This window comes from Micromys minutus (assembly GCF_963924665.1).
Source record: "Micromys minutus genome assembly, chromosome: 3".
Classification (NCBI taxonomy): domain Eukaryota; kingdom Metazoa; phylum Chordata; class Mammalia; order Rodentia; family Muridae; genus Micromys; species Micromys minutus.
Window position 1 is genome coordinate 3,978,122 of NC_137972.1, and position 26,484 is coordinate 4,004,605.

At 48.3% G+C, this 26,484-nt stretch overlaps 2 protein-coding genes across 3 annotated transcripts in view; one reads left to right on the forward strand and one right to left on the reverse strand.

The window, feature by feature from the left end:
- The first annotated feature begins 655 nt into the window (after positions 1–655).
- DNAI7 (dynein axonemal intermediate chain 7) lies at positions 656–20,450 on the forward strand. Its single transcript, XM_080914054.1, has 11 exons — positions 656–754; positions 2,758–2,904; positions 4,477–4,580; positions 5,615–5,954; positions 8,699–8,780; positions 10,955–11,115; positions 12,442–12,598; positions 15,503–15,717; positions 17,633–17,800; positions 19,214–19,327; positions 20,159–20,450. Exons 1-11 carry the CDS (start codon positions 671–673, stop codon positions 20,429–20,431), a joined length of 1,845 nt encoding a protein of 614 aa, XP_080770180.1. The 5' UTR covers positions 656–670; the 3' UTR covers positions 20,432–20,450.
- Positions 20,451–20,758: 308 nt separating this feature from the next.
- Positions 20,759–26,484, reverse strand: part of IRAG2 (inositol 1,4,5-triphosphate receptor associated 2) — a 47,289-nt gene continuing 41,563 nt past the window's right edge. For both annotated transcript variants that reach the window (XM_080914052.1, XM_080914053.1), the window contains 6 exons: positions 26,289–26,332; positions 24,406–24,468; positions 24,269–24,315; positions 23,916–24,017; positions 21,538–21,645; positions 20,759–21,019 (listed from right to left, as the gene is read on the reverse strand). In XM_080914052.1, the coding sequence (XP_080770178.1) occupies positions 20,776–21,019; positions 21,538–21,645; positions 23,916–24,017; positions 24,269–24,315; positions 24,406–24,468; positions 26,289–26,332 (608 nt within the window). In that variant the 3' untranslated portion in view covers positions 20,759–20,775. The remainder of the gene's footprint in view (positions 21,020–21,537; positions 21,646–23,915; positions 24,018–24,268; positions 24,316–24,405; positions 24,469–26,288; positions 26,333–26,484) is intronic.

A 26,484-nucleotide genomic window follows, 5' to 3' on the forward strand; every position in this document is an offset into this window, starting at 1 on the left:
TGATCCTGTGAGCACGTGATCAGACAGAACACAAACTGCTCACACAACCACCGAACAAGCGCACAAAAGCATGCACAGTTTGTGCCCCAGTGAGTAGTGGAGATTGGAAGTTACTTAGATAAAAAGGACCTTAATGGACTTGATATGTGGTGCACACCTTTAATCACAGCATTTAGGGGGAGTTCAAGGCCAGCGTGGTCTACACGGGGAGTTCCAGGCCATCTAGGACTACAGAGTTAGACTTGATTTTGAAGGGGGGGTCGTGTGTGGGAGGAGGTGGAGAGGTCAATTATTGAGTTGGTTTCTTTGGCCATATAGTTCATGTCATTATTGGTTGTGGTAATTGTGTTGAGATGTCAGATTTCAAACCAAACCAAACCAAACAATGTAGGGGCTGGCAAGATGGCTCAATGGATAAAGGTGCTTGCCGCCAAGCCTGATGACCTGAGTTCAGTCCCCAGGACCTACAAGGTAGAAGGAGGGAACTGGCTCCTGCAGGTGCACGCAGTGGAGTACACATGTTCCCTTCCCCCAGTAAGAACCACAACTTTTAAACACTGCTTTCTTCTTTGGTTGTGTTTTTATGAGTGTGACCCTCACGCATTTGTATCCCCAGTGGAAGCACTACACGCAGTGTGATGGGAGCCCCGACCCTTGGGTCGCCCAGGAAATGAACACGTTCATTAGCTTGTGGGAGGAGGAGGAGAACGAGACCTTTGAGCAAGTGATGGAGAAGAGTAAACTGGTGCTGTCTGTGAGTACCGCGGCCGCCGACTCCACACCCAGTGCTCCGCCGCACAGCGCAGAGCGCGGACACTCAGCATTCCCTGCTCCATCTCCGGGAGGTAGATTGTGTGTGTGTACGTGGCTCCGAGGTTCAGCGGAAACTTGTTTTCCCAGCTGACTTCTGTTGCTATGGTGTGGGTTTTAAGTGTTCCTCGAAGGCTCCACGCTGCTGTCTGGTGAGTGCTGGAACTTTTAGGAATTGGGAAATGGCTTTATTAGAGTGTGTTCCTAAGGGAATGGTGGGATTCCCCCAGTCTTAAAACTTCTCCTCCTCCTCTCCCGCTCTCCTCTTCCTTTTCATTACCTTTTTAGCCTCCCTGTGACAATTTCATGCCTGTCACTGTTCAGATTTCCCTTTGTAATGAAGGTTAAAACGGCCACACTATCCTAACTTCCGTATGTGCAAATAAGGTGGACAGACGCATCTAAGAAAAAACATGCTGCGGAAAACGAGTGAATCATCTCATTAAAAATATGTGAAATACTTTAGGCCATAGGTAGTCTGGGAGCCACTGGCACTGTGGGCAGTCACTCTACCGTCGGCGACTGTTAGTGACCCACACTCTGTGCATGCACAGAGCACGGCCACAGTGAGAACAAAATGCATCGAGTGGCTGGACCAGACACACTCTGCGGAGGACAGAGATGTGGTCGTGTCATTTTTAGCTTGTACACATCCACTGAGATTTCTTAATCACAAGCAAATTGGAAGTTTGAAGAATTGAAACAAATGTGATCACACAGCAGCACAAGGGAGGGAGAGATGAAAGAGCAGCCACTGTGACAGCAAGGGCCAGCGGGGATGTGGGTGGGGTGACAGCAAGGGCCAGCGGGGATGTGGGTGGGGATAACTGAACCAGTACAGTGAGGGAGCAGTTTGAAGCAGCAGTGTTGATAATCCCCCAGAACTGAAAGATAGGAATCCTCTTAATTCACAAAGTCCAACAAATTCAAAGAAAGGATATAGATTTACAACATTAACGATACCCACACATACACCTAGTGTATATGAAAAAAATATGGAACCCATACCTACCCCTAATGTGTTGGAACCCCAAACACACTAATGTGTGTGGAAATACCCCCACACACCAAATATATAGGTTTCCCCTGGCCACACACACTAATTTTCCTCCTCTGGACATCAACTAGGTATCTACAATTTAATACTGACATTAGCTACCTAGAGTCAGCACAGTCTCTGTGTTTTAAGGGTTCAATCCCACATGTCTCTGCATGCCTTCCAAGCATCCCCGGGTTGCCTGTACCTCCGAGCAACCAATTCTAAGTAGGGTTCCCCAAACTCTCCATGGATGAGATACTCTTACAGTGGCTGGTACTCATGCTTGCTGTAAACAGTCGGATGAAGAAGTACACAGGGCACAGGATGCGGGGAAGGTTGACAAGGTTTCCTGAGTTCTCTGGGTGTTCTGCACGCTTAGCAGCGTGATGTGTTCACCAACTAGAAGGTTCTCCGAACCCCATCCTTGAAAGGGTTTTAAGGAGACGTCATGATGGAGGCAGGATGAGGTCACCCCCAGGGCTGAGGAGCACAGCCGGCACCTCCATCACCTGTGTGCTCAGGTGCCCTCCTGTCCTCCAGAGAGTCACTGCACTACCTTACACTCGAACACAACCACATTGGATCTGTATGGAAGATAAAGCCAGTTTCTTTTGTCCCAGCATGCAGGGACCTCCAGTCTTGTTCAGCAGTAGCAGAGCAGCCAACAAGCATCAGCTGGTCTCAGCTGGTCCAGCAGTGGTACCTCCCCGAGCTGGCCACTGAGACGTCTGTGCCTGTGGGTTGGACTCATGCAGGGGATTCTTTGGGACAATGGCTTCTTTCTCTGTGATCTTAAGTCACAGAAGACAGGACAGGGCGTCTTTCCTCAATGTGACATGGTAGGCCGTCCCTTTCCACGTCCCTTTGACTCTTGCCAGGTGAATGAGGTGGGATTCTTTACATTTCAGTTGATTGAAAAGATGAAGTTAATTTTACTGGAAACTCCGTCATGTGACCTGGACAACAGGACTGTCCAGCAGCATCAAGGGTCAATCCTGCGCCTGCAGGAGCTCCTCAGTCTGAAGGTGAACGTGGCCACGGAACTACTACTTCGAGTACGGGTGGTTATCTCTCTTACCGCACTAACTTTAACAGGCCGCCTTTAGCAGTCTTAACGTATGTCATGATCCACTCAGGTCTCTAAAAATCCCACAGTATTCAGGACAAGTCAATGTAATGAAAGACCCGGACTTAGGTGACTTAACAACTTTATATTTTATTTTCTAAAGAAGCAAAACGTTACCAGCCAAAAGCTCATTTTTCCTCATATTTGCCAAAGTTTACTAGATTCATTATGAAAAAACAAAAAACCTTTACAAACCAATATGAGATGGCTGCTGTAGGTAAAGCGGTAAAGATTGCAATTGCTAACATCCTACTTTCTCCAGTTTTTATTTTGAAAATAATATTTTTATTTTGAAAATATGAGACTTAAGAGTTCCCATATGGGCTCTATAACTTTGTTAAAATTTATACATAAAAATCAAAAATTTAAATGTTTCATCTTTCCTTGCACCATTCAGAAGTTCGTGTGTTACACATTTTATCCTCCCCCCAAATCTTACCAGTAATAAAAAAAGATCCAAATAACTGTCAGCCTGAATGCATCATAAAACTCCTAAGGTCAAAGTCCTAATGTCTGGCCCATGGTCTGATTCTCTCGTGAATGTGTTTCATGAGCTCTAATCCTGTTGCATTTCTGAAGACTCCTCAGAACACAGCCTACAGGCATGCATCGCATGCAGCAATTTTGTCTGGGTTCTTTCAGCTGAGGACCATTCTTGGGCAGCCATGCTGGGATATAGTCTAAGTGTGAACAGTGCAGCAGAATGCTGAGCTCACTCTTGCTGTGACAGGCACGTTGCCTTCCTGCGGCTGCTGCGTGCACTGTAGGAGTGACCACATAAGGAAGTGTGCGGGAAGTGTGCAGGTCTGCCAGTAGCTAGAGTATGGTACTTTTCATTTTATTTTATGCATTGTGTTGCGGTCGAGGTAGAGATATTGGTACGAGCCAGTCCTTACTGCATCAGGGGACCCAGGGGACTGGGGAAGCATCACTGTGTAGAGCACTTGCTAGCGTGCTCAGCGCCACACAAAATGGAAGGGATTCGAGGACATAGAGGATGAAGACGGGGAAATGGCCGACTTCGGGTCTGGAGCACAGAGAAGGGAAGAGCTAGCTGGGTCACCTCACTGCGTCTGACCTTTTACTGTCTCCTGTGTAAGTGTGCATTTGCACACCTGGGGACCTGTGCTCATGAGGCCCGGGGTTGACGTCAGGAACTTCCTTGTTTCCACCTTGACTGCTGAGGCAGAGTCACTCAGCTGAACTAGAACTCGAGACAGGGCTGTAATAGTCAGCCAGCTTCCTCCAGGAATTCTTGTCCCTGCCTTATTAGGTTGCTCTTGCAGGAAGCCACCAGATATTGACAGAGGTTTGGGAGACCCAAACTGTAGTGCTCACACATGGTAGTCACTTTAACCAGTGAGCCATCTTCTTGGCCTCTGAAGTATTTTTTTTCCCCAGATTATCATTTTAATAATACAAGGAATCCAGTATAACAGGGATTGTGTGCCTTTCCTAAGCCGCGAGACCTTGTGAGGTTCTTCTGCGTTTTCTCTTACAGCAAGCTAGCACCTTAGCAGATCTGGACACCGGGAATATGGAGAAAATCCTCAAAGATGAGAATGTTACCCTGTACGTGTGGGCAAACCTCAAAAAGAATCCAAGGTACCCGTCTCCTTACCACTTCCTTGTAGATGCCCAGGCTAGGGGCATTGAGTGGGTTGGCTTGAAGCTTAAACAGCAGTTCCTACAGGGGGCACTGTATCCCAGTGTCTAGAGCAGGCGTGCACAGTGAACCAATGCCACACCTTCCCTCGATGCTCACACGCCTGATGCACATGTGCACACGTAGAAAAAACAGTGTGTAAAAACAAACCTTAAGAAAGAGCCAGGAGGCCTCTCTCCACTCTCAGCCATACTACAGCTGGCCTTGAGAGGCCGCGTCCTCCGCTTCAGCCTCCCTGGGGTCTGGGGTTCCAGGTCTGTGACATGAAAGGAGGGAAGAAAATATTTACCAAACTATTTTCTACAAAGTGTGGTTCCTTTTGACTTCAAGACAATGTGTCAGCCTCTTTGCTGTCAATAATGGCCCGCCCAGAATCAGGGAAGACATTCATCTGAAGAGAGGAAGCTGGCATGCTCTCCCACCGCAGGGACCAGCAGGTTAGGCTTTGTTCTGATAAAGACAGGAGAGGATCGCATTGATTCTGTGGTAGGCTGGCTGTTGTCTAGATGACATACCAGGACATGGCAGGCACCGAGAAAAGGCTGGCGTGGGTTGTATTTGGAGAGTCGTCAGGGACAAATCAGTAGTTTCAGTGACATAGATTCCTCTGATCATGAGATACATTCACACACACGGAGCGGTCCTCCTCTAAGAGTTTGTTCGGGGAGGCCTCCTCTGCCTATGTTTTGTCAGGAAAAAAGCCCAAAGTTCCCACTGAACCCGTAGTAAAGTAAGCAGCAGATGAAACTACAACCAGTCAGATGTACAGACTGAGAAAGAGAAGGAAGCTGGGAGAGGCTCCTCGGGAGAGGCGGAAGTGTAGGGTGGAACCCAAGAGTACCTGGAGGAGCACTGGGTCCCAATGCCTCAGGACACAAAAGGAGGGCATTAAAGAAGACTGCTCAGGTGCAGCGTGAGCCCAGGCTGTCCCCCTCTCTCACCCTCTTGGCTCCTACCACTTGATTTCTGGCAGGTACCGAACCGTGAGATTCTCAGAGACACATATTGGATTTGAAATCCCCAGGATACTAGCGACAAGCAACGTCGCCCTGCGGCTTCTACACACACGCTACGACCACATCACGCCCTGGTTCCCCACCGCCGTCAATAAGCAAAACCACAGCCCCGTGGAAGTGGAGCATCTGAAGGAAGAGGAAAGCACAGAAAAAGCTGTCAATGAGGAGAAAATCTTTACTGAAGAAAAAGTTGCTAATGAAGATGAACATTCCAAGACTGAACAAAAAAGAGAGCTCAGCTTCTCCCAAGAGGAGGAGACCAAATATGAGGCGTCAGAGTACAACGTCATGCAAAAGGTAGGTACCCTGTCTGTCTGCCTGCCTGTCTGTCATCTGTCCACATCTGTCCCAAGCTGGTCTGAAACTTACAGCAGTCCTGTCTTAGCCTTTCAAGGGCCAGGGTGGCTGACCTGATTCATATGGCCCGGGTTGACATATTCTAAAAAGTTCCTAGTTTGCTCTCTGCAGTAAGCATTCACAGGTCCCTGGAGGTGTTCTCCAGATTTTTCCCGAGCAAACAGAAACTATTTAGAAGCCCCTTCCTTGCCTGCGCCCTGGTTTTTAGTGTGTGTCTCTCGGCTCTGTTCGGTCGGTGCTTGTAGCACTTTACGCGGAGGACTTGGGAAGGCGAGAAAGGGGCGTTTCCAGGAGGCCCCGTCTCTACACGTTAGGCATGCGGGCTGTCACTGTCATACCTCCAGCCCTAGCACTTGACACAGGGAGGAGAGCATGCGTAGAAGGTCCACAGAAGCAGAAGAGCCGGGGCAGGATCTCAGTTAGAGCCTTCGGTGGGCGGGGTCTCGCTCTCTGGTCCGCTCGCCCTATCCCAGTTTTCCATTAATGTCTATGAGATCTTGGGCACAGAGCTGCTACGTCACCACCTTCCTCGTCTACAGCTTTAGACTCAGCCCTTTTCTCGCCGGACTGGACGATTTTATAACCCTCTACTCCCTCACCGTGAATCTAAGCGCCGTGAGCAGGGGCCACAACCAACCTGGCTGTGTTGGTTTATAATTCTGTTTTATAATGTCTTCTCTGGGATAATGTAGTTCAGTGTTTTTGGATCCAGCCTCATTCAGACTTTTAAGTAACGGGAAGACTGAAGCCAGATCACGCACCCGGATGTGACGTAATCAGCTTCTAGCCTCGTTCCCAGGACTCCTCCTCCTCCTCTGAAGCCTCGCGCTGCGCCCTGTCTGAAAAGCCATCCAGTCTCTACTGATGTCCCCGTATTCTCTTCTCCCAAACCCCCACCAGGACGACCACTGGGCTCTGCTTCCAGAATTCTAGGGTGTCTGTGGCCTACGGCTGCAGGCTGTTCCACACTCCTAAACCAGTTCCAGAGCTATGAACACACTGCCAGCTTGCTCGCGGCGACAGCCCCGCTCCTCAATACTGCATTTTCTGTGTTACTTTCATTCCTCGCCGCTGTGACAAAATTGCAGACCGAAGCAATCTGAGGAAGTAAGGGAACTTTTGGCTCATGGGATGATGGGATACAGCGCATCATGGGAGCAGCAGGAGCGCGAGGTAGCAATACACGGGGCTTCCGCAGCCAAGCAGCAGGGAGAGATGAATGTCCGTGTTCAGCTCTCTTTTTCTGTTTAGGTTGCGACGTCATCTCACAGAATCGCAAGTCTATATTCAGGGTGGGATCTAGTCAAGTTGAGGATGAAGATTAAAGTAAATTGAAAATTAATTCTCTTAGATTAAATGACATATTTAATCTATTAATTATAGATTAATTATGACCGTATTAAGAAGTTGGCCACTAGAGGGCTCTTAATACCATCTCTTAATTGATTTGAATGGCTTTAAAATTATTGTAAATATTTTTTAATATTTAATATTTAAACAATATTGTAAATATTCTAAATTGCTTATAGAATAACATATTTAGAAAGGCCTAATTTGTGTATGGCATAATTATGAGAAATTATTCAAAGTAGTACATGTAAAACAGTAGTTTCAAAAATATTTTATTACCCCAAGAAACAAGCAGATAGATGGACATGGGCCTTTGAAAGTTCAAGTCACAAAGTGTCTCATTAAGGTACTGAACTGGCTTGGCCATGTAGCTCAGTGGACAGAGACTTAGTGGGCATGTATGAAGCCCGGGTTAAGTCCCCAGTCCTTCAGAAAGAAAAATTGAGCAAGCTTGAATGAGAGTAGAGTTAAATTCTATATGCACACGCATGCACACACACAGAGGCATGCATACACAAACATGCACACACTACACATACATGCAAGCACGCACGTGCGCGCACACACACACACACTCACACACTCACACACACTGTCTAACTCTAAGGTGAAATCTGCTATAAGAAACTCACCTGATGTTGCTCTTCTTTGGTTGCCTGTTTGGTCCTAGAGAATGAACCTAAGTCTCCATGTATGTGACCTCAGTGTGACCTCAGCGTCCTGCCACTGAATGGTGTTGGGGGTTTTGTTTGTTTGCTTTGCTGTTTGTGTGGATTCAGAGGTTTTGACACAGGATCTGATGTAACCCAGGCTGGCCTCAAATGGCTGTGTACCTGAGGGTGGCCTTGGACTTTTGATCCTCCTGCCTCCACCATGGAGGGCTGGGATTGCAGACATAAATCATCACCCCATTTTACACAGTGCTGGGGGTTGAACTCCGTCCTCCCGGAGGCTAGGCAGGCACTTGGCCAGGTGGACCACCTCCCCAGTCTGCTGTCCTGTCTCTACTGAGCAGTCTCGGAGGGAGGGCAGCCTGCTCTGTTCTGGAAATACACGGGCATGTGCACTGGAGAGATCTCATGTGGTGACTAAGAGGTAAAACATGCACAGATCAAAGCCAACAGCCTAGAGACTGTGCCTGAAGTGACAGCAACTAGGCTAAGCGCTTAAACATGCCGCCACCACTGCTGCTTTTGCTATTCTTTTGGTTTGGTTTTTGAGAAAGGGCCTCACCCTGGCCTCGGCATTTTACTGACCAACATCCCCCTGCACTTAGAGATGGAGAATCATTCCGAGGATGCGGAAGCTCACGGCCCTCCGTTCTTCTATTGCAGATTTCCAACTCTGCGGAGGAAGATTCCCAAGCCAACCAGTTGGAAGTGGAGATGAAATTGCTGAGTAGCGCAGTCTCAGCAGGTATTTTGTCCCCTTTGTCCCCACCCTCGGGGTGCAATGGAGGTCTCCTTCCCAGGAAAGTGAGGCAAGGCCACCGTAGGAAGAAACGTGATCTTCACTCTCTCTCTCCCAAGATAAGCAACGTTAATGGTCCTGTTGTCTCCCTAGGCATCTTTTTGTTTTAATAAAACTGTGGCAGCACATCAGATTAAAAAAAACTCTTCTATCAATAATCATATTTTTCTACTCAATATTAAGTTATGTACTTAGGGAAAATATATGTCCTAGACAAATGATCCCAGAACACATTGGTAACCTGCTTCACCAATTAACGCAGTTTCAAAATTCTACCCAAACAAGGGAACCCCCTGTTGCTAGTGAGATCATATCTGATTTCTTCTCTGTTCTCACTGTTGCAATGAACACTCATGAGCACACACTTGGACGCACACGTGCGTGAACCCGCCACAGTCTCAGCCTGGCAGGTGTCACTGGACAGGTGGCAGGTGTCACTGGACAGGTGGCAGGTGTCACTGGACAGGTGGCAGGTGTCACTGGACAGGTGTCCGTCCTCCTAACTCTCACTGCTCCTCTTCATTGATGTCAGAACCTGTTCTGTGACTCTAAGCATATTTGCCATACTTAAATCTTCGCACCCTTTTATTCAGTCATCTGTATACTCTGCCTCAAGTAGCCCAGGCTGGACTCAAACTCTATGTAGCTGAAGATGACCTCGAGCTTCTGATCCACCTGGCTCTACCTCCCCAAGTGCTGGGATCACAAGCATGCCCCTGGCTGTACTGTGGTGCAGGGATCAAACTCAAGGCCCTGTGCTTTCTAGGCATCTTCCGGCTGCACCCTTCCCCCCTCCTTGGAATGTTCTATAGCTTACACCAGGCAAGCTTCTCTTTCTAGATCTAGGGCGTTAGAGCAGGTTGTGGGGCTTTTGTCACAAACACCACAATTCCCTTCACCGTGAGCCCCAAGCCAGAGATGGCTTCACCGACTAAATTTAAACACACTAGTATTTCTGGCTTCTTTTTAGGCCAATAAGTTATAAATTAAATACGTTTAAAAATTAAAGAGTCTAGTTTATTAAACATGCACCAACAAGAGACCAGTAGTTGCCTAACTTGATTTTTTTATGTTTGTCTGTCTATACACCCACCTGCCCACCCATCCATCCATCTGTTCCTCCTTCCCCTCCCACCCACCCATCCACTCATCCATCCATTCATCCCTCCATCCATCCATTGCTTGTTTTTGTTAACTTTCAGTACCCAGTCTCCAGAAGTTAAATTCAAAGAGCCCTGCTGTGCCTCTTGCATGGGAGCAGACTGGCTGTAAACTAACAATCCCTGCCTGCCCCCTGCCTGCCCCCTGCCTGCCCCCTGCCTGCCCCCTGCCTGCCCCCTGCCTGCCCCCTGCCTGCCCCCTGCACTTACCCACTCATTCCTGTCCAAACAGCACAGTACTGACTAGTGAAAGGTGGACAGGATATATTGGTCAGCTCCTGTGGGGAGGGGCAGGGCTACATGACCCAGTCCTGGTTAGCCTAGCACTCACTCTGTGATCCAAGCTGGTCTCCAGCTCCTATGACCCTGGGGCTGGAGGTGCCCAGCCCACCTGTCAGTCTGCGTATCTGAATGAAGTCTGACCACGGCTCAGGGTAATGTTTTTAAGTGGCTGGTTTCGTCTTGTTGGTGGAGGCGAGCATGGTCCCTGCCATGGTGACTGCAGCTGCCACTTATGTCTGCGCATTTGTCACTAGATTGTACAATTCACACAGAATTCTCACTCTGTCACTTCCCTGAGCTGGGCCTATTTTTGTTGTAATAACCAACTTTCATATGATACAGAACCCCGAATCTACTTTTCTACCTCCAGCTTCCCACCCACCCTCTTTGGATCTTTCATCTGATGATGTTCAGTTTTAAGGACTTAGTAATCAAACAAACAACTGTTGGCCTTTTATGGAATATAGTTTTACCAGTAACACATGCTTATTACGAATAGTCTCCTACAAAGCTAGTGTGTGTTACAGAGCAAGGCTGGCTAGTGAGACACTTTGAGAACCTTGTACAAACTTTAGTAACTAAAGACAAACCTTGAGCAGCGTTGGTGTTGCTCTGATATCCCTCCCTGGTGCAACAAGGTTGCTACCTGTTCTGAAACTGCACCGTGGTTCCTTTTAGCACAGCTGCGCCTGGTAGAGAATGTGGTGGAAATGCCAGAAGCCTTGGAGCCCCACCAGGTGGACATGTGCCATTACTCCCCCCTGGGCGGCGTATACCACCTGGATATCCTGGAGCTGCCCCCTCAGTGCAAACCAGTGAAGGGCTGGGTGCTAGTGGAGGTAGGTCACCCCTTGGGATCCATTACTGGTGAAATGGCCTCACTTTACCTCATTTCCCATGACCTCGGCATCTAATGCACACTAATTCTATCTTGGGAGGACTTCTTACCCAGGAATGTGCTTGTAAACCTATAATATCAATGCCCCAACATGTCAGCCGGTCCTTAATGTTGCCATTCTCCATCAAAGCTTGGGAATTTTTTTTTTCCTATTAAATGGCTATGTGGTAACCGTTTTCACTTTGGTAGGCCACGTTGGCTGAGAACCCAAGGCCCCCTTAGTCCCTGAAGCTTCTGAAGGAAAGTGATCAGGCACCCCTGCAGTGCACTAGTGCACTTATCAGCGGGGGTGGGGGGTGGGGGGGTGGGGGTGGGAGGTGGGGTGGGTGGGGGTGGTGGGGGGTAATCCTCCTGCCTCAGCCTTCTGAGTGCTGAAATCACAAGCATTCACTGTTCTACCTCATTTATTTTATGTTTTAGTAGCTTAATTTTATTTTTATTGTGAGCGTATAATCTGATCCCACCTACGGCCCTCTGCACCACAGCTACAAATAGCCCCAAGTGAAAATATTTTATATCTGGGAAACCAAACTTTAAAAAAAATTTTTTTTTTTCATTTTCAATACCTGGGAAAGAAGCTGAGTTTCCAGGAATTCACCCAACAGTCCATTCTTTGATCTGGTCAGTGTTCCGTTTGCCTGTCTGCATTCAGCACCTGAATCCACAGAGTTTTCCTGCACACAGAGTTGAGGCTCCTAAGGGGACTACACTTAACTGCAGAGCTCTTTTTAGTCTATCCCATGAGAATATTCTTCTGGACTTCCCCTAGTGCCTTCTCTCTCTGGTGATTCCAATGGTTCAGAGCCCCGCCTTACCTCAGGAGTCTGCTGTCAGTTCGAGACCTTCGCCCAGTCCCTCCTGTGCTGCGCTGTGGCATCCACGTGCCTTCTCAATGGCTGGGTGTCTGTCATTAAAATGCTCGGCCTAATGACTTTGGGTCCGTGGGAGGTGCTTGAGTGTTGGTGTGAACTTGAAGTCTTAGAGTCTTTGGCAGTCTCTGAACACAGGCTTGTCCTAGGGCTTAGGATGTAGATGCTAAAGAGAACATAATAGGGAGGGGAGGGGAGGGGAGGACGCCTGGACCACAGGAAGGCCTGAGGTTTTAAGTTTGTCCATGTTTTTTCCCTTCAATCATTCATCTGTGAGTTTTGTTACTTCCCATTCGTCCTGTGGATGGCCTTTGACAGAAGTGAAGCTCGTTAGTAACAGGTGCACGTGGCCACTGCCACCGCCTTCTGACTTCCCTTATTCTGGTCACCTTTAAAAGATACGCCAAGAAGGATTGCAGAAGTTTACATATCCTCCAGAAAACACAGAAGAACTTGACCCGGAGAGTGTCTTTCCACCCATAGAGGTCACACTGGAGATCCACAAGAGTGTCATGTTCTTTGAGCGTCCTAAGGTCATCAGGTGGGACAATGAAGGTACAGTCACACCACAGTGGCTCTGATACTCATGCAGCAAGGGAGGGTCCTGCAAACGATTGCAGCTTTGCAGTGGGTAGCCCTCCCCCTCAGCCCTCCCTCCCTCTCTCCTTCCCTCTCTTCATCTTTTTTTAATTTATTTTTTATTTTTTTATTTTTTGAAGACTTATTTAGCTGTCTTCAGACTTGACAGAAGAGGGCATCAGGTCTCATTACAGATGGTTGTGAGCCACCATGTGGTTGCTGGGAATTGAACTCAGAACCCCTGGAAGAGCAGTCAGTGCTCTTAAGCCATCTCTGAGCCACCTCTCCAGCCCCTCCTTCCCTCTCTTTTTCATGGTTTTGAGATAGGGTCTCGAAATCTTAGAGTGGCCTCAGACTCAAGGTACGGTCAAGGACGGCCCTAAACTTCTGATCTTCCTGCTTCTCTCCCCCAAAGGCTGGGAGATCCCGGAACGCTGGGGACATGCTCTGCCCACTGAACTCCAGCCCAGAATTGTTCAGTTTGCACTTGTTGTTGATCTGTTTTGGTGGCCGGGGCCGTGCTTGCCCCGGCACTCACGGGGGTCAGATCACAATTCACCGGGGTCAGTTGTCTCCTCCCACCCCATGGGACTTCAGAGATCCAAACTTGGTCTGTCAGGCTTCTTTCCTACCAAACTGCATCATGCCCTCCCAGAAGAGTCCTGTCAAGAGTGATACATCTAACTATTTATCTTGCCTAAATCATCCACAGCAGACCAGTTGTAGGTAGAGCACTGGTAACACTAGACCAGGTCTGATTCTCCAGAGCCCATGGGAAAGCCAGGCACTGTAGCATGCATCTGTGTGATCCTACAGTGAGGTGGAAAGGGGGATCAGAGAACCTCAGAATCTCACTGGCAGCCAGCCCAGCCTGCACAGCTGAGGAGGATTCTGGCTCTGGTAAGGTGGCATTGAGGGCCAACACTTGCGGTTGTCATCTGACCCCTGCTTGCTCCCAAGTGGCAAGTGAATATCACAGTGAAAGACTCTCGTTTCTCAACAGTGCTGTGCTGTTTTACAAGCTCTGACCATGTCACATACCCTTGCTGACTTCGCCAGCACCTGTCTAGTGTCCTGAAAAGTGCTTTTATGTTCTGTTTATTAATGACCAATGGTGGGCATCTTTCTTAGTCAGGGTTTACTGCTGTGAACAGACACCATGACCAAGGCAACTCTTACAAATAACAACATCTAATTGGGGCTGGCCTACATGTTCAGAAGTTCAGTCCATTATCATCAAGATGGGAGCATGGCAGCATCCAGCCAGGCATGGTGCAGGAGGAGCTGAGAATTCTACATCGTCATCTGAAGGACTCCACAGACAGACTGGGCATTATCAGGCAGCTAGGAGGAATGCCCCAAAGTACACCCCCACAGTGACACACTTCCTCCAACAAGGCCATGCATTCTAATAGTGCCACTCCCTGGGCTGAGCACATGCAAACCCTCACAGCATCTGCTTATATGTTGCATGTATCCTGTTCTTCCACATTTTAGTTCGCTGTGGCACACAGCCCAGGCTGACCTCAAACTCAGTACCCCCCGACCTCTTCCTTTCAAGTGCCTGGGTTACACTTGAAAGGCCACACCAGGTGTTGGATTTTTCCCCCCCACATCTGAAGTGGATCCTCATTACTGACGTGTAAGGGGCAAAGCATTCGCCTACTGACACAAGTGCACTCCTGTGAGAAGTGTGACAGGTGTGACAGGTATAGCCTCAGAGGTGGGTCTAGAAGTAAACTCTAAGGGGTTGTCCACAGGGGTAAATAAAGCACCTCACTGGATCAGGGCCGTCCCCTAAAACGAGGACTGTATGCTCAGAAATGGTCTATGGCTGCTGTAAAACAGCAGTGAAAATTAGTAAGAGACGGCCCAGTGGTTAAGAGCACTTGCTGCTCTTCAGAGGACCTGGTTTCTGTTCTGGGCAGCTACAGAGCCCCTCACAACATCCGTAACTCTAATTCCATGGGAGCTGGTTTCCTTTGCTGGCTACTCTGAGTATTGCATGAAGTTGGCATACACACTTACATTCAGGCAAAAAAAAAAAAAAAAAAAAAAAACAAAAACAAAAACAAAACAAAAACAAAACAAAAAAAAAACAAACCCCCAAAACCCCAAAACCAACCAACCAAAGAAAACCCACCAAAACCAAAAAAAAAAAAAAACCCAACAACAACAACAAAAAAAAAAAACAAAAATGCATAAAAACAAGTAAAAATGATTCCTGAAATTAAAATCTTAAACAAACAAACAAATAGCCCTTTAGCCAGGCATGGTGATGACACTTTTAATCTCAGCACTCAGGAGGCAGAGGCAGGCCAAACTGTGTGAGTTCCAGGACAGCCTGGTCTACAGAGTGAGTTCCATGACACCCAGGGCTACACAGAGAACAAAAAAACAAAAAACAAAACCTGTCTCAACCACCACAACCTCCTCAAAAACAACACGTAAAAAACCAAACAGGTAAAGAGCCTGTACACAGGGCAACAGGTAAAGAGCCTGTACACAGGGCAACAGGTAAAGAGCCTCTATACAGGGCAAGGGAAGCATTGCCCTGGAGGAATGGCTGCTCAGGCTCAGCCACATGTCGGCAAGATCTTGGGAAGGCAGGAGAGAAGGGCTGAAGACAGGTGTGTGAAATAGCAAGGGACAGAAACAATGAGCCTGGTGTCCTTCCCCCGACCCCCTGTGCCATACAGAATGTGTGGAGTTTGTACCCTGGAGGAAGGGATCTCCCAGGGTGGGGGTGAGGAGCTCCTCCTCAAGAGTCTTAATACAGAAGACCAGCCAATTTGTGCACATCATGTATACTTAGATGTTCTTACTCGCTCTCATAAGAAAAAAAATATGAAACTAACGTCACCATCTTCTGTCGTGAAGGTAAGCTCTGGAGGTCAGACGGTATCAGCAGCGTATATTACAACCGAGAAGACAGGCTCCTAACCTTCAGCATGGAGACTTTGGGCCCTGTGACCTTGATTCAGGATGCCCACATCAACATGCCTTACCAGTCTTGGGAGCTGAGTCCCCTCGGTATGAACAAAGTCCTTATAACCGTGAAGACGGTTTTCATTGAGCTCCAGATACACATCAAGGTGAGTGACATCACCAGCCCATAGTCAGGTAGTGTGCATCAGCAGGCAGGCGTGTAAGATGTGTCTGGAGCTGTGGCTTCCAAGTGAAGTTCATTGAGAAAATAAACAGTAATAATAAATATTATAAAATAATAATGTGTAAAAGTGAGATTCCAACTTGTTTCTGGGGTTACTAGGTTACTAGGGATGGGTCGGTCATCTCAGAAAGACTGTCTGAGCTGGAACTTAGAATGTTTGATCATCTGGACATGGTGTCCACACCCTAGCCTCTGAAGCTTGCTGTGTGAGGCCAGTGGCCCTCAAAAGTGCACAGCCTTGGAAGCCTCAGAAAAGTGGATTCCTGGTGGAGGGCTGAAGGCAGGACAGACGATTCACTGCCTAGTGGCCTAAGGGGCTTTCCTTGGCAGTGTAGGGATGTTTTACGGCTGACTGACAGTGAGGTCGGAACCCTGCTGTTACTTAGAATCACTGGTGACTTTTGTGACATGCAAAACTCAGTTGTTTAGAAAGGGCAGGAACTCCATCTGGATACTAGAGAAAGACATCAGGATTCAAACCCACAGGACAGGCAGAGTGGAAGACATCTTCAATCCCAGCACTCAGGGCAGGAGCAGGCAGAACTCTCTGAGTTCCTGGCTAGCCAGAGCCACACCGTGAGACCCTGTGTCAAGCAAACAATCAAACCAGCAAACGAGATAAACAATGGAGCATCTGTGGTTATTAGATGACATCTCAGGACTGTAGATGTCACAAAGGTCCCTAAAACAGTGACAACCTTCCCTCAGACTGTTAGGCCATCGACTTTCCCGAGTGTACCGGATATTGCCTGGCCAGGCTTCCAACCACCCTGTCCCGGTGGCCAGAGACACTGTACGTGGTGATAGGCTGAGAGGCAGGGCTAGCGCCTGCTGAGCTTTCATTTACAAATATGAGGTAGTGAGTGTGTGTCTGCAGGGCGGGTTTTATAGCTTACTTCCTGCCTCCAATGATTAAGCTCTTTTAAAAAAATTGTTTAATGTATAAGAGCACACTGTCACTTTCTTCAGACACACCAGAAGAGGGCATCAGATCCCATTATAGATGGTCATGAGCCACCATGTGGTTGCTGGGAACTGAACTGAGGACCTCTGGAAGAGCAGTCAGTGCTCTAACCACTGAGCCATCTCTCCAGCCCCTGTGATTAAGCTTTTAAATAAGATGCAGCTGGACCAAATTGACAACTGCCATAACTGTGAAATATGTGTTAGATTTCAAGCACTTGGCATGAAAAAAAGATTCTATTTTTGCACTGAATAGATAATGGGATCTCTTTAATAATTTTTTAAAAGACTTTTAAATTTATTTTATGTGAGTACACTGTAGCTGTCTTCAGACACACCAGAAGAAGGCATCAGATCTCATTACATATGGTTGTGAGCCACCATGTGGTTGCTGGGAACTGAACTCAGGACCTCTGGAAGAGCAGCCAGTGCTCTTAACCACTGAGCCATCTCTCCAGCCCGATTCTGAGATCTCTTAGGTATAGTAGGTTAAGTGGCCAGTAACTAGTACCAGAGAGATGATAGAAGTACCAACTCAGTATCCCTTCAAAACTGAGCAGTTAGAGCAAGCTTTAAGAATAATTCTCAAAAGTGCAGTCATGGTTGCCTCAGTGGTTGTTTTAATTTAAAACAAACAGAACGCTCGTACATCTTATAAAACAGAGAGACCCCAGACACCATTTTTAAGCCCCCAAGCACCCGATGGAGCCTAGGAAATTAGTGAGCTTCCTAGGGAATGATGGCTCCTGTGGTCGGGCTTCCAGACCAGGCCCAAGACATCCCAGATGCTCATTTGGTATAAGTAGCGTACGATTCCAAATGTGCTTCGTAGGAAGACCTGGAATAATAGTTTCCTTCCCCTTCTCGAAATTCAGGAAAACCTCTGCATGTTGGCTTCAGTGAAACTGAAGGGCAAGGAACGTGAATTTCATCTCAAAGGAAAATGGATGACTCCTGTACCCTTCATTCTGGCTTTGAAAGAAGCTGGGCTGAACATCTTCCCTGCCGTATACTCCCATTTTTACGTGGTTGTCAACAATAAGGCAAGAGTGTTCTCTCTCTAAACTTGATGTGGCGGGAACCTAGGACACTGCCGCGGTTAAACAGAATCAGGGAAAACACCAGAGACGCAGTGTTCCTCTCATCTACTAATTCCCTCAGCAGTGCGGTGAGGTGTCTGCCATCTGCACTGTCACTTCCAGCGAGGGCAGCCCAGCTGCCATGCATCTTCATTTTCTCCCTTCTTCAGGGACCGCCAGCCCACAAACCATGTCCTTTCTGGTTTTTCAGCACAGTCCCCATGGCTGTGTGCCAATCTGTGTTCCTCACAGGGATTTAGTTTCTGTGTGACTCTGGGGCTCCTAGAGAACAGGGCCTGCGGATTGTTCTAGCAGCCAGCCTGACCCTGGAGTGCAAGCATTTGGTAAAGCCCATGGTGATAAACGGAAACGCAGGTGCTCCGATCACAGAAGGCATATTTGTAGGCAGAAGAGCTCTGTACCTGTGGTGGTTTGTATATGCTTGGCCCAGGGAGTGGCACTATTAGGAGGTGTGGCCATGTTGGAGTACGTGTGGCCATGTTGGAATAGGTGTGTCACTGTGGGGCATGGGCTGCCTGAAAGCCAGTCTTCCACAGCCTTCAGATGAGGATGTAGAACTCTCATCTCTGCCTGCACCATGCCTGCCTGGATGCTGCCCTGCTCCTACCTTGATAATGATTTACTGAACCTCTGAACCTGTAAGCCAGCCCCTACTAACTGTGGTCTATTATAAGACTTGCCTTGGTCATGGTATCTGGTCTCAGCAGTAAACCCTAAGTAAGATAGTTCTGAAGAACATCTGCCACTTTCCAATGTCTTTTCACCTGTCAGTGATTGTGTAACACCTGTCAATAATGTCCTAAGTGTCTGGACATAAATGCATAGGTAGAAAGCTTTTAGTGACTCAGTGACCGTGTTAACTCTGCTTACTGCCCTGTTCCTGTCCCTGCCCTGGGAGCCACATTCTCCCAGACAAAGAAGTATAATTGACACGGTCCTGAGGAGCAGGGTGCTGGGGAGAGCCTAGATGGCAAGGAGTGTGGCAACCAAAGGTGGAGAGTGAGGCACGCGTGCCCCAGGGGGTCTCAGGAAGGGGGCCCTCTAGGTGGAAAGCACAGCTTCAGCCACACTCCGGGAAAGCAGCAGCCTGGCTGGTCTTCTCTGCCCACTGCTAGACTAGGAAGGATGTAATGTCTGCTGATAGGGTCAGTTCACAGAGGTCAGCGCACAACAGCTTTGTGGACGCTGTTCACCTTAGGGAGTGTGTAGACAGAGAAACCATTGCCCAATTTTGAGAGAAGAGCCACAGAATCTGATTTAAATCTTGAAAGGAGCCTTCTGTGTAAAGGGCACACTACTGAGAGGAAAGCCTGTTGGACACTGTAAGACTGACGGTGTGCATCCTCCCGTGGACAGGTACCCCATGTGGAGTTAAAGGCCTACCGGCAAATGGCCCTGCTGAGCTCTGCCTTCTCGTTTGGCTGGAGCAAGTGGAACATGGTCTGCAATTCCACAAAAGTTGTGTTTCGGGTAAAGTATGCAAAACCCAAGAACCCATCTTGTCATCCAAAAAGAAAACACCGAGAAATGAGTGTGCATACTCCTTCACCTCCTAAAGATGTGAAGTCAGCGTTCAAAACGTTCTCAATTCTGAGTTCTAGCTTCTCATTACCCACTATAGTACCAAATGCCATGACCCTGTGTCTGTGCTGACTCCTGAGCAAACAGGAAAACTGTGTGTGTGTGTGTGTGTGTGTGTGTGTGTGTGTGTGTGTGTGTGGTTCATGACCTCTACAGAGGTCAGGCATTCGGCATAACTTCTGACACATTGCTGTTTATGAGTAGGAAGAACATCGTTTTCAAACTCAAGGCTGACTGAATTTCTCTCTGAGCTGAGCGGGAAGCCAGGGCCTCATACACGCTGTGTGCACCAAGCGCTCCACCCCCAAGGCTCAGCTGATGAGACAGCAGTCGCCGCATTTCTTTTCCTTGTTGCTCCTTACTTGAGTACAACCTCCTTGAGAGCTGGGTCTCGCTGATGCAACCATTGTCTCTGGGTAGGGTGCACGCTGTTCCCTCAGCTCCCAGAGCAATACCTGGGCGCAGCATCTGCACCCAGGTACCATCCGGTGCTTGCTCTTAGGTACCAAGATACTGCATGGTTTAAAGCAACTCAGAACCATGGCATACAAAGAGCTCTTTGCTATGTTTGCCGACTTGCTCCTTTCCTCCCAGTACTGGGGAGGCTGAGCCAGCCCAGTCTACACTGTGAGACTCCGGTGGCAAGCTGGGCGATCCGGGGACCCAGCAGTCCTCCCTTGTGTATGTCTGACGCTCCCAGAATTCACATTCTCTTTCCAGGCGAGGGAACACCTGCTGGAAGAAGTGGAGCAAAACACCTGGGCGCTCCTCATGTTCAGTGGTGACAGAGCGCAGATGCTCAAGATGCAGGAGGAGAATGACAAGTTCTCCGAGACCCTCAGGGAGGGCACCGAGTTTCACTCCACCTTGTACCACATGATGAAGGACTTCGCCTCTCCAGGGGCAATGGAAAAGGTCAGGCATTCGAACTGCCAGTTCATCGACTCAGTGTGTCACATGCTGCTGTCCATCCGGGTCCTCAGCTATTCCTAGTCTTCCCAGCGTGTGGAAGAGTGGCCAACCCTCATGCCTGAGAGGAATCAGATATCCTTCCAATCGGCCACTGAAACGGCCCGAGAGCACCTGGCTGTCCAGCGGCATTGCACTAAGATCTGGATACATCTCAATAAAGTCTTATGTCTCTCAGCCAGAAAGCTCATTAAAATACCCTAGTGGGGTCCCCTTCCTGGTGTAGTTCCTTCCCTGTGCTTTTGTTGGGGAATGAAAACACCTCAGCTGCTGAGGACCCTTGCTTTACACGATAGTTACTAAAAGTTACTAGTTTACAAATCTGAGGGAAATGTTAGAATCCGAGAGCACACTGAAGTGTCCAGCAGTCATGCTGGCGGCGGTCCGTTGTGCCCAAGTCTGGAAAATGGCCATAAGATGTGCTCTAGAGACACCCAGGAGTCCCCTTCCTGTGTGGGTGCAGCCTCCACAGCCGTCTGGAAGAGCTGACCTGTGAGGATGCTCATTAGCGCTGCGAACAGTATGACGAAGAGCCCCGTGAGCCAGAGCGCTCTGTTGGCCCTTCTGAAGGACGCCAGCAGGTGAGTGACCCAGGAAGCCACTGAGCTGCAGCTGTGGGGAAAGCAAAGGGGGCGGTTACTGAGCACCCAGTGGCACTGTCTTAGCTGCATGTTAGGATGGAGCCTCATGGTTTGGGGCACAGCCTGCTCCCCAACATTGGTAACTATTAGAAAGAACTAGCCCTGCTCCAACACTGAGAACATAATGAAGCCACTAACTCGTAACACGCATTTACCCCGTCCTTTAGTCAAGCAGGTGCTCTTCCCACTACAGCCTGTATCCCTCTGTGCTACCGTCCAAACCAAAGAAAACCAAGATTTCCACCTGCCTCTCTAACCTCCGCCCTAGGCCCCTCCACAGTCCACCCGAGCCGGGGCTTTTACTGTGTCCTTAAAGCAGCTGCTGATGCCAGAGACTGGGAAAGCCTGGCTCTGAGCCAAGGCTTCCTGGCTTGTGTCAAGTTCCTGCCTGGTGTAAAACAGGGTTAGGTGGAGCCCTTCTACAAAGCGGTCTGAAGAGTAAGGCTAGCCCTGTGTCCTCTGTCCCTGCCCCCGGGAAACATGGCTTACACCGTGCCGCCGTCCCAGGCCGACCCACTGCTTCTCCTTTCTGAAAGGCTGGGCTTCCTGGTTCTCTCTACTGCCTCTTCTCCTGGAGGTTCCGGTGCATCTCTGGTTCTGCAAATTAAGTTTTGGCACTGATGACCGAGATGCCACATTTGCCAAACACTATCATTCATAACTCAAAGTGCTCAGAAATATCACATCCCAAATGTTAGCTCACCAAACTTACTGGGATTTAAAATAACTTCTCTGTAGTATAACGGTCAGTAAGACCCACATGGGGGGATTCATGAAGAATTACAAAAGTCAGTCTCATCCATTTCTAATCAATATCACGGATATATGTGCACATCTGTAACCATATCTTAAAAAGTATGTAGATAGCACATCTCTGCAAATAATGAATACTCAATAGAAGTTTATTATCATATTTTTAATATCTTTTATAAGCAGCTGAGTGCATTTGTAGTGAAAATGTTTCCTTGTTTTGAGACAGAGTCTCATGGTCAGCCCTGGCTGGCCTCAAACTTGGGGCAATCTTCCTGTCTCTGTTCCTCAGAGCAGGGATCCCAGGCACACTCTTCCACTTCTGGATTCTCTTTGATTGTGTTTTGGACCAGTGCTAACTTGGAACACAGTGTATTTAAATCATCTGAGCATATTCTGAATGCTAAGCTATTTAAAGCAAACCAGGACTTGGAGCCCTGGAAGGTGGCTACTGAGTGTATTTTAAGTCATAACCTAAGCAGAGCTTCCTCCCCCTAAGCAAACTTACTTCTAAAACTGATGGCTCCTGGGTGGATGTGAATTTTTAAATCCTCAGCTTTACAAGTCCAGTTGACAAAGAGGACGGTGTCTAAGGAGGGGGCCTGAGGCGCACTCGGGTCAGTCTCTGATCTCAGTCTCTGCTTACAAAGACTGAGCAGGATCAGCAAACAGTCTGTGAAGGAAGCACTTGGCACACTCCCCATGTGGCTCACAACAGATCCATCACCATATCTAAGGGGGAGCACATGCCACAGGATCCTGGGATGTGCAAGATACCTACGCTGTCTCTTCCTACTGCTTGGGACTGAAGAAGGATGTTGGAGGCGCTCCGTGCATGCGTTTAAAGTCACCGCCAGAAAAAGGGATCTGAGGGAGATGATTTAACAGGTGACCAAAACGAGAAAATAAGGCAGGGTGAGGGGGCAGCGCGGTGGGCAATGTCACTGCTCCTCTTTTCTGCTCTTCCTTATGAAAGCACATAGCATATTTTAACTTACGAAATTTTCTAGACATGGTAGTGACACCTGTAATCCCAGCATTCTGGAAGCTGAGACAGGAGGATTGCTGTTGGTTTGAGGCCAGCTAGGAATACATAGCAGCCACCATTCATCAAAAAGACAAACTGCTGAGCAGAGAACGAAATGGCTCTCCTTTATGCAAGACAGGCGTGCATGCATGTCACAAAGTATGCTCGTTACATGTATTGCAAGTTATCCATGTAAATGTGTTCTGTATTCCTGGTGTTAGCACTCCAAGATGGTGGGGCTTTTCCTTCTATGGCTTTGGTAATAAGCCTGCCTAGATCTGGGACGTTCCAGGAAGTATTTAACTTAAAATGTTGCCGCCCTGAGGGCTGGAGGAGCCACTGTGTTTCCAAATGACATTTATAAAGCGGCTCACAGGGGAGGCTTTGCCAGAGAAAGCACTTCCAAACTCCGCTGAACTGGCCACCACTGCGCAAGCCTCAGCTCCCATCACGTCCACAGTGCGCAGGTCTCAGCTCACAGCGCTTCTACAGTGCGCAGGTCTCAGCTCACAGCGCGTCTACAGTGCGCATGCCTCAGCTCATATCACGTCTACAGTGCGCAGGTCTCAGCTCATATCGCGTCCACAGTGCGCATGCCTCAGCTCACAGCGCGTCCACAGTGCGCATGCCTCAGCTCACAGCGCGTCTACAGTGCGCAGGTCTCAGCTCATATCGCGTCTACAGTGCGCATGCCTCAGCTCACAGCGCGTCCACAGTGCGCATGCCTCAGCTCATATCGCGTCTACAGTGCGCATGCCTTAGCTCATAGCGCGTCCACAGTGCGCATGCCTCAGCTCACAGCACATCTACAGTGCGCATGCCTCAGCTCATATCGCGTCTACAGTGCGCATGCCTTAGCTCACAGCGCGTCCACAGTGCGCATGCCTCAGCTCATATCGCGTCTACAGTGCGCATGCCTCAGCTCATAGCGCGTCTACAGTGCGCATGCCTTAGCTCACAGCGCGTCCACAGTGCGCATGCCTCAGCTCATATCGCGTCTACAGTGCGCATGCCTCAGCTCACAGCGCGTCCACAGTGCGCATGCCTCAGCTCACATTGCGTCCCCAGACACCCCCGTGAGTTCACCTACTTCAAGTCACACCTGTCCTCCTCAGCATCTGCCCAGGAATAGGTGCTGATGAATCGGTGCAACGAGGGGCGGTGCTCACCCTGCTTTGTCCCCAGGATTCTCCTGTACAAAGATACCGGCCAAACCTCAATGCTGTACCTGTCCTCACTGCCTAAGTCAGGCAGAACTCATACCGTCTTGTCCCCTCCACCCACCCCTTTGCACATCAAAGTAACTCTTACTCCCAGTACAACTACCGCAGTGGTCAGTTTCCGCGTGTGACCAATCAAAGGTGATTATCAACGCTCATGTGCTTGAGACCAGCTTTCAGCTTGTCTTGGGCTCCCAGCATGTGGGCCACAAGTCACACTTACCAGCTGCTGGACGGCCGGCTGAATCTGTCATTTTCCAGGCCTGACATCTTCCAAGGTTTGAGAGATCACAAAACAGGTGCTCAGTGAAGGAATGAGAAAATCTGTGTTTGAGGCGGAGAACCTCCCCAAGTACTCACCAGTCCCACATTCCCAAGATTCCTCGGTAAAGAGGCGATGGTCACTCTTCTCAGAGAAGATGGCTACCCAAGAGAGAAATGTGCAGTTAGGGAATCCTAACATCCTCTGCCATGCTGTGCGCTGTCATGCGTAGCTGTCAGCTGGACACCGAAGGATCTTACATGGAAAGATCACCTTTATCTATTCATATTTCACCTCCCCAAAAATTTGATTCATAACTTAGCTAACCAAGAATGAAGCTTCTTGCCTGGGTTTTCGTTTATCTGTCTGGAGCTTACAATGTACACCTTCCATGATGAGTCACAACGTGCGTGTCTGCCCTGAGAAACACGTTTATATTTATTACCATTTTCCATTCCTCTCTGTTTTCGTAGAAGAAAAGCTGCAATTTAGCCAAATGTTTTGTGTTTTTCATCTCGCTTTGTAATCTTCACTCCTGTGCTTGGGAAATCCCAGCTCAAGAGGGAGTCAATATTCCTCCCCGTTTATAACTTCTCCTATAATTTTCCCAGTTAATAGATTTAAAATTCACTGTACTTTTACAGTATTTATTTTAACTATCAGAGAAAGAATTTACACATGAAGGGGAAATCAGAGGCTTTGATACATGCTCATGTGGTGTAATGTCTAGATCAGGCCAAATAGCTCTCAAACATTTTCAGAACTCTACCCTGCATTCATGCCACTAAGCGACATGGCCCCAGGCCTCTCCCTCGGCCTGGGCTAACCACTATTCTATGCACGAACTCACTGTATAATGGAGCCAGTCCTCCTGTCTCAGGCTCAGCATTGCTTGGAAGTGAGCCATGATTTTAGACTTCATTATAAATGACATGTTATATTTCAACCAATGAATGTGTTTATTGGCCTTGAGATTTGCATGGGAGAGTATTACAGAGTATTTACTTTTTAGCTTCAGTAAGTATCACTCATGAGTAAGAAATATTTTAAATACCGCAAGTAAACTAAAGGAATTGCAATGGCCAGCTTGCACGGTCAACTCCGTTGCATTAAGAAGCCAACTGCAGGGCTGGAAAGATGGCTAAGTGGTTAGAGCACTGACTGCTTTTCTAGAAGTCCTAAGTTCACTTCCCAGCAACCACATGGTGGCTCACAACCATCTGTAATGAGATCTGATGCCCTCTTCTGGTGTGCTTGAGACAGCTACAGTGTACTCATATATACCAAATTAATTAATTGATTTTAAAAAAGAAGCCGACTGTGTCGTTCCTGAGAGACACCTTTGGGTGTGCCTCTACAGGGACCTCCTGCCTGTGGCTGCCCCTCCACCTGCTCTCTACCTGAAGCACCCTCATCCTACCGCCTTATTCAGCAACATGACTTTCGATTTTTAGACGGGCATTAGGCGTCCAGGAAGCAGGCCCCATTCCAGTGTCCACCAAAAACAAAGTTGGGTGTTGTGCTGGACTTCCAGGGCAAGCTTTGCAGAGAGGATGAGTTGGCCTTTGCTTTGGGACTTGACTTTCTAGTAAGGATGCTGCCTGCCTCTGAAGTAGAGATGTTAGACCTCAAGGCATAAACAGGGCTGAAGGTAGATGGGATGGGAGCACAGAGAGGGATCCTGACGATCTGTCTGCTTGCCAGGCCCAGCTTTGGTTTAGAGACGAGACAAGGGGGGCTGCTACACTGGCCTTCCGGCTTTCCTCATGCTGCTGAGCCCTTCTGATTGACAAGTAATAGAACGCTATACTCTTTAAACCATCTACACGGACATGTACATGCAGGCATACATGTACATACTCGTGCACGTGAATTTAAATCAGCTTTGTGATTTATGGAAAAAGGCACATAACTTCAAATACTCTCTTAACATTTCATGAGCCCCTCATCAACACTGGTTAGTTATGAAGTCAGCACTTACCTTGGAATTTAGAGAAGATGAACGCTTTTTAATCTGACAGTCATCTGAAAGGAAAAACATGTTCACGTTTAAGGTTTATGAGAACTGTTTTCCACATGTGTTTTCCCTGTGTGTGTGTCTGTGAGTCGCATCAGAGCCCCGGAACCAGAGTTATGGGCAGCTGTGAGCCACCATGTGGATGCTGGGAACTCGGAAA

Coding starts and splice junctions, on each gene's coding strand:
- DNAI7 (XM_080914054.1), top strand. CDS start 671: ATGAACACGTTCATTAGCTTGTGGGAGGAGGAGGAGAACGAGACCTTT. Junction 8,781..10,954: donor GAGTAGCGCAGTCTCAGCAG/GTATTTTGTCCC, acceptor GGTTCCTTTTAG/CACAGCTGCGCCTGGTAGAG. Junction 12,599..15,502: donor CATCAGGTGGGACAATGAAG/GTACAGTCACAC, acceptor TCTGTCGTGAAG/GTAAGCTCTGGAGGTCAGAC.